The 6,867-nt window shown below is 34.7% G+C and overlaps 1 protein-coding gene across 1 annotated transcript; it reads left to right on the forward strand.

Moving 5' to 3' along the window:
• The first annotated feature begins 1,838 nt into the window (after positions 1–1,838).
• Positions 1,839–6,190, forward strand: LOC132613720 (S-formylglutathione hydrolase). Its single transcript, XM_060327917.1, has 7 exons — positions 1,839–2,105; positions 2,690–2,807; positions 3,219–3,266; positions 4,224–4,420; positions 4,543–4,641; positions 4,730–4,795; positions 5,766–6,190. The coding sequence occupies exons 1-7, from the start codon at positions 1,959–1,961 to the stop codon at positions 5,943–5,945; spliced, it is 855 nt and encodes a 284-aa protein (XP_060183900.1). The 5' UTR covers positions 1,839–1,958; the 3' UTR covers positions 5,946–6,190.
• The last annotated feature ends 677 nt before the right edge of the window (positions 6,191–6,867 follow it).

The following is a 6,867-nucleotide window of genomic DNA, read 5'->3' on the forward strand; positions in this document are numbered from 1 at the left end:
TACTATAACTTTTCTCGATGAGTTTATTCAGGATAATCTAATTAGAAATAAAACTATTTTTTTATATATAGGGCACCAAATCATGATCACTAAACAACTCTTTATTCATTTGATTTCTTGAATTGTTTCTAATCGATTTCATTGGCGAGAAAGAAAGTTAAAGGAATAAAAACGTTAAAAAAAATCACGTCCAAATAGTTTATTGTTGCAATAATGTACGAGTTTGGACCAATTGGATGAAGTTTTGTTAACTGTCAAGAGGTCAGGGTTCAAACTTGAATATGGATTCTCTTTGTTTCAATTTGTTTGTACTAATTTTTTTTTAGTTCCCTTAAAAACAATGATTTTTTTACAACTCTTTATTTTAACTTTTCACATGACATATTTAAAATCACAAGATTAAAAAATATTTTAGTACATTTTACATGTCTTTAATTTAAGATAACAAGATTCAAAAAAATTCTTTACTTTCTTAAATTATGTGTCAAGTCAAAAACCAAACAAAAAATGAAATGGAAGAATTATATTTTTGTAGACCAGACACAAAACTAGTATAAAACAAAATACAATTGCGTCGTGTCATCTCATTTGAAAACTAAAGCGCCTAACCAGATGAGTTGCACGACCCTTCATGTCAAAGGATGTCACTCTATACAATATATACTCATTATTGATTTTGCTTTTTAATTATATATACATATTTATTAAAATTTTCCGATGAAGCAGTGTTATGTGATACCCCTCGACTCAAGGTAGATTCGCCCCTGCTCATCGGTTTAAATTCTACCCCAAACAAATAGTTGAACCCATCAGGACACACCTAAATTTGGTAGATTTTTTCGCTTAAACACCCAAGCTTAAGAGTGTTTTCATTGAACACTTATACTATCAAAATTTGTTCTAATAAAACACTTTTTGCTGAGTTAGCGAATAGAGTGAGTTGCAACCAATATAGGCGCGTGAAGAGCCCAAAACAAACAGACTTTTTTCTTCTATTTCTTTTTTCTTTTTCATTTCCTTTTTTTTTCTCTCCACCGCCACCTCCACCATTGCCTCCTCCATTTTCACAATTGTTGTGCCTCATTGATTTAGCTCAAATGAACCAATGATTGTCCATGTAGAAAATGTACTAGTGTACATTCATTTTGTCTGGAAATCAGTGTCACGTATTTTTTATTTTTTTTATTTTTTAAAAAGTCTACCTGGCAACTACTTGCCAGTCTATTAGTTATCTCAATTCCTAAGAAATAATAGACGAAATGAATGAACCAACTACTGTCCATGCAAATTCTATCTTAAGGCGGAATTTGATTCTTAAGAGTAAAAAGTTTAAAATCACCAATTTGAAAGGTAAAAATTTAAAGACCACCCCCAACAAAGGGTAATCCGACCCTTCAAACTTCACACTTATACACAGTCCCTTTGTTGACACGATCCAACCTGACAAAGTAGAGGGGTATAATATACAAGTATTTTTTCTTTCAATTTTCCTAACATGCCAAAGACTTAGGTGCGGTTTGGCTATAAAAATTATTCACTTTTTTTTGGGAATTTTTTTTCACTTTTGAGCGTTTGGCCATAAATATTTCGAATACAACTTGAAGTTGTATTCCGAAATACCAAAAACTCAAAAAATTTATTTTTCAAAAAAAATTCACTTTTTTACAGATATATTTCACCAAAAATTATAATTTCAAAAACTATGACCAAACACAACTCCAACTTTAAAAATTCCAAAAAAATAAATATATATTTTTGATATCTATGGCCAAGCGCCTACTTTAAAAAACAACAAAAAGGAAAAACATCAAATAAAGACATGTGTCTCAATTATTAATCTAGTACTAGTACAACCCTAGAGTGTTGTTCTATGATAAGAGAGTGACACTTCCACTACTGTTTTCTCATCTTCAACAAATATCTTCAGAGTGATTGAGCTTCATTCTCTGCTGTCAAAAATGGAAACCAAGCCTACAGAAATAAGCAGTTCCAAGATGTTTGGAGGTCACAACAAAAGATACAAACACTACAGCCCAACTCTTGGATGTTCTATGAATTTCCACATCTTTTTTCCTCCTTCTTTTTCTCCTTCTAAAAAATTCTCTGTAAGTTCCACTTTTATATTCATTTTTTTTTCAAGAACCCATTTAAGAATTATCTTAAATTACCTATTAGTTAATAATCTTCTTGGTTTTATGGGTTTTATTCATTTTTTCCAGAACCCATTTTAGAATTATCTTAAATTAGCCATTAATTAATTATCCTCTAGATTTATTTGGATCTTTTTTTTTTTTTTCATTTTGTCAAGAACCCATTTCAGAATTTTCCTTAAACTACCATTAATTTAATTATCCTCTATGTTTTGTCGGTTTCAAGTACCAAGTTTTTTTTTTTTGATTGCTTGTTAATTTGTTGCTATATATAGTGAACTTCTTTGGATGATGGCTTCTTGGAATGAATTGGACCCGAATAGAGCATAATGGATTAGAGTATTTATTTAACCCATCGAAACGTAGTTAAATGATTGATTTTGTATGTTCTTAAGCCATTTACTTGGATGAATTTGATTTGGTGTTTTTGCATTTGTCAAGTGGTAGGAGAGTATTTGTGATATTTTTATGTAATGGTATGTGAACGTGAGTAATGATATTGGTTAGCTATTGATGCTGTGTGGCTGCACCATTTTTAGGTGCTTTACTGGCTCTCGGGCTTAACATGCACAGACGAGAACTTTATAGCTAAATCTGGTGCCCAACGTGCTGCTTCGAGTGAGGGTGTGGCATTGATTGTACCAGATACATCTCCAAGTAAGCGTCTTTTTGTTTTATATTTTCTGTAAATGATGTGTGGCTTTATTTTAAAATGTCATTCATTAGATATGATTGAGCTCAAGGGGTGGAATTATTTAGTATACACCATTTAGTCATATGTACTTGGAGTTTTACTGCCCTGACCAGCAGACTATGTAATACAACCACGGAGCGCCTGATGTATTCCTGTTGCAATTGAATCTTAGTTGTCGACGAGACAAATCTCAAATTAGGTGATGAGGCTGCAAGCTCTTATACATATGTTTGTGGGGGGTGGGGTGGGTGGGGGTGGGTGAGACTGAAAATTAGCATACAATTGGATGATAAGTTAATCAAACTATTCTTGCGTTTACTTCCAATTGTTTATATGGGCTATGAATGTAACTAGGTATTTCCTGTCTTTTTCAGGAGGCCTAAATGTGGAAGGAGAGTCAGACAGCTGGGATTTTGGTGTAGGTATGTGAAATACTGTATAACATTGAACTTGATGAATGATCAGGGAAGTATGTACTTATAAAGAGTTTGGCATCACATGGACCATGTGGGAGATTTTAGGCTTACCTTGTGTTTCTGCATGTCTGCTCTATATGTTTTCCACTGACGAATCAGTGATGGGGATGGTTGGTTATATGTCGCTATCATCCATTAGAGCTCCGCCGATATGATTTATATGCTTCCAATGTTGTATCTTCCCCCTCCTTGCCAAAAGTTCAAGAAAAAAAGAAAGAGCCAAAAAATACTACTAGAAAGTAACAAGAAAGTCTTGTCTCAGTAGGACAGTTTTTTGGCCTGTACTTCCTAGGTTATTGATGCCAAACTTCTCTCTTTGTGCCAAAATTTCTGGTAACTTAAACTAAAATACCTCTAGGATGTACCTACAAGATCAAGCTTGAAAATACAACATGATCACCCGCTATGATTCATGCAACTTTTACTTGTATGTATTTTGAAGTTATTGCATGTTGTAGTCTGTTGATCGAATTTTCCCTTTTCTTAATCAATTTCTTTAGTCTTTTGGGAGCCAAAGCTTGACTTTACGGAACTACTAATTCCTAGGCTTGTTCACATAATGTACTATCCTTTCTGATGCACTTTCTTGTTCCCATTTCTGAATTTGACATTTACAGCCAGAAGAAGCTTAATTTACTATAGATTACGTATAGCACTGAGAATAAAGGATTCTAGTTTCTTATAACTCAGTGAAAAGTGCCTTTTATTCATTTTAAAATTTTGTTATGCTCCAATCAGGAAACAATGGTCAATGTCCGATTCTTTAGTTTCTCATACACCAACTTTCCAGTGCCATCTAAGTGACTAAGTTCATGATAACTCTTAGCTGAGATGTTGCGTCTAAGTTTCCATAAGATGAATTCGACAACTTCTGAAGATGCTTAAATATATTTTTTGCAACAGGTGCTGGTTTCTATCTAAATGCAACACAAGAGAAATGGAAGAACTGGAGGATGTATGACTATGTGGTCAAAGAATTGCCAACACTTCTTCATGAAAACTTTCCAGAACTTGATACATCACGGGCATCTATCTTTGGTCACTCTATGGGTGGGCATGGAGCACTGACAATCTATCTGAAAAACCTGGATAAATATAAGGTATCGGAAGCTTTGGAATTTTGAACAGTAATGTGTTATCATCTGTTTTAAAGCTTCTTAAGAGCTTTATTATTTGAATTCATGTTAACATTCACAAGCATCATTTTGCTTATTCTCGACAGTCAGTATCAGCCTTTGCTCCTATTGCAAATCCTATTGATTGTCCCTGGGGCCTGAAGGCTTTCACAAACTACCTGGGTGAAAACAAAGCTGATTGGGAGGTATGGTCTTCAAGTGATTGTGCTGCATAAAACTAGACACTCTTGATGTGTCTTCATCTTATTGAGATGTTAAGTTCTGAATATGCAGGAATATGATGCTACCTGTCTTGTATCAAAATATAACAATGTCTCTGCTACCATTCTTATTGATCAGGTACAGCCCAATCTCTTGTTTAGCAAAGGATTTTTCTTGAATTTGCCCTTTTGGTTATCTGTTGTTAGATTTTTTCTCTTCTATATACGGAGTTATCAAGGGACATCAGCAGGGGCAGAGCTAGAGTTGTAGTTAACTAGTTATGGATTCAGCAAAACCCAGTATCTTCGGAAAACTCCTATATCTGTTTTAAGAAATCCACTTAACTTCATCAAAAAAAAAAAAAAAATCCACTTAATATTATACATAATTTATTAAGAACCCAGTAAGCTGCCTTTCCTAGAATCCAGAACCCATAAACTCAAAATTCTAGATCCGTATCATGAGCTTTCTGCAGTTGGTCGTAGGCTTTAATTAGTACAACTTTGCCTGAGAAAGCATCCTTCTCAATTCTATTGCGTGGAAGTCACATTTATATCTATCAAATAAGAAAAAGGGTTTTCCATCATCCGTGTTTATGTAGCTTCTGTCTTTAATCTGATCTTTGCCTATCAAGGGGAAGAAGAGAGCTGGCTGTTTCTTTTTCCTTTATAGCTCATCATTGTTATTACGGGAAAGCTAAGATGGTCACAGTTTGAGAATTTGAGAGCTTAGATTTGGCCATAAGAGATGGAACTGCAAAGAATGGAGGTGATATAAATTGTCCATTGCACAACCATACTTAGCCATTGCTTTGTGGACGAAACCGGGAGAAAAGTATAGGTACCACTATTTTGACTTAGACTTGATTGTTGGGAACTTGTCACGAGGCAGTTTGGCTACTGTCGAACTTAAACTTCAGCTGCTCGCACCAAGAAAAAGCATTGTACGTTGAACCGCTGAAGGAGAAATAAAAGGACATCCTTTAATATAATTTACTTTCTGCTTGCAGATATAGAAAGGAATAGCTCGTTATGTCATGTGTCATTACCTATGATGATATGACCATATATATTTCTCAATTTATTGTTTTCATCACATTATCTTGTAGGGAGAGGACGACAAATTCTTAAAGGATCAACTGCTCCCACAAAAGTTTGAGGAGGCATGCAGAAAGGTTAATGTTCCTCTACTGCTGCGGCTGCAACCGGGTTATGACCACTCTTACTTTTTCATTTCCACCTTTATTGATGATCACATTCTTCATCATGCCCAAGCCCTTAACCTTTGATTTGGTTAAGCTTCCATTTCTGTTGAAGCTTTTCTGGAAATGTAATGGAGGACGACTTAAGCAAAGTTAGTAGTGGTGCACTTTTCGTGTGGCGGAAAATACGTTGCGGTACTTAATGAGACATGTAATATCAAATAAAAGTGTGTTTCCTGTCACTTTGTGTCTGCCTTTTTTGTTGCTCTTTAACTTTCTATGTATGGAGTATGAGTCTCTAAAAGTTTAGTAAACTATTGAAAGTTATCCAAGATCAGTTGAGCATGGCAAGAAAGCTTCCTCGCAAAGCTTTGAAATTTTGGTATGGTCCAAAAACATCCACTGTCTTGAAGATTTAGTCATAAAGTAAGGTTATTTAACATCCCGTTGAGTGAAAATGATACTCTTTTTCGAGTTTATCTTTTATTATGATTCAATCTTTCTTGGATTTATGTTAAGATGTTGCTGCGAATTTTATGATCAGCTTGTTAAAATATTACAACTCAGAAATTTCATAACATCTTGAGTCACTTTAATTTAGAGATGGTCTTAGAGAAGAAAAACTAGGCATTCACCCGTGCGCCTAGCAAGAATTTTGCAGCAACCAGTTGAGTAAGAGCGCGATAAACTAGTGAAATTATAAGGGTCCTTCTTTCAACTAGACATAGCGGTTTGAGTCCCAGGAAAGAGTCCTCTTTGGTAGAAAGCATTAAGGGTCCTCCTTTAAATAGAGATCTCGGGTTCAAGTTTCGGGCAAAGAAAAAAGGGAAAAATAAAATAAAAATAATCATGCGCATGTCCTTATTCATATAGGAGTTCATAGCAAGCAAATGCCGTCTGTTACTTGAGCTACTAAACTGTTGGAAAGCATTGGCCAGTAATGTTAAGTAATTGAAGCTATGTGGTGATAGTGCCCACTAGGGGTGGAGCCAGAATATTTAATAAGGGG

The sequence above is a fragment of the Lycium barbarum genome, chromosome 10, assembly GCF_019175385.1.
Source record: "Lycium barbarum isolate Lr01 chromosome 10, ASM1917538v2, whole genome shotgun sequence".
In the NCBI taxonomy this organism is placed as follows: Eukaryota; Viridiplantae; Streptophyta; class Magnoliopsida; order Solanales; family Solanaceae; genus Lycium; species Lycium barbarum.

Coding starts and splice junctions, on each gene's coding strand:
- LOC132613720 (XM_060327917.1), top strand. CDS start 1,959: ATGGAAACCAAGCCTACAGAAATAAGCAGTTCCAAGATGTTTGGAGGT. Junction 3,267..4,223: donor CAGCTGGGATTTTGGTGTAG/GTATGTGAAATA, acceptor TTTTTGCAACAG/GTGCTGGTTTCTATCTAAAT. Junction 4,796..5,765: donor CTACCATTCTTATTGATCAG/GTACAGCCCAAT, acceptor ATTATCTTGTAG/GGAGAGGACGACAAATTCTT.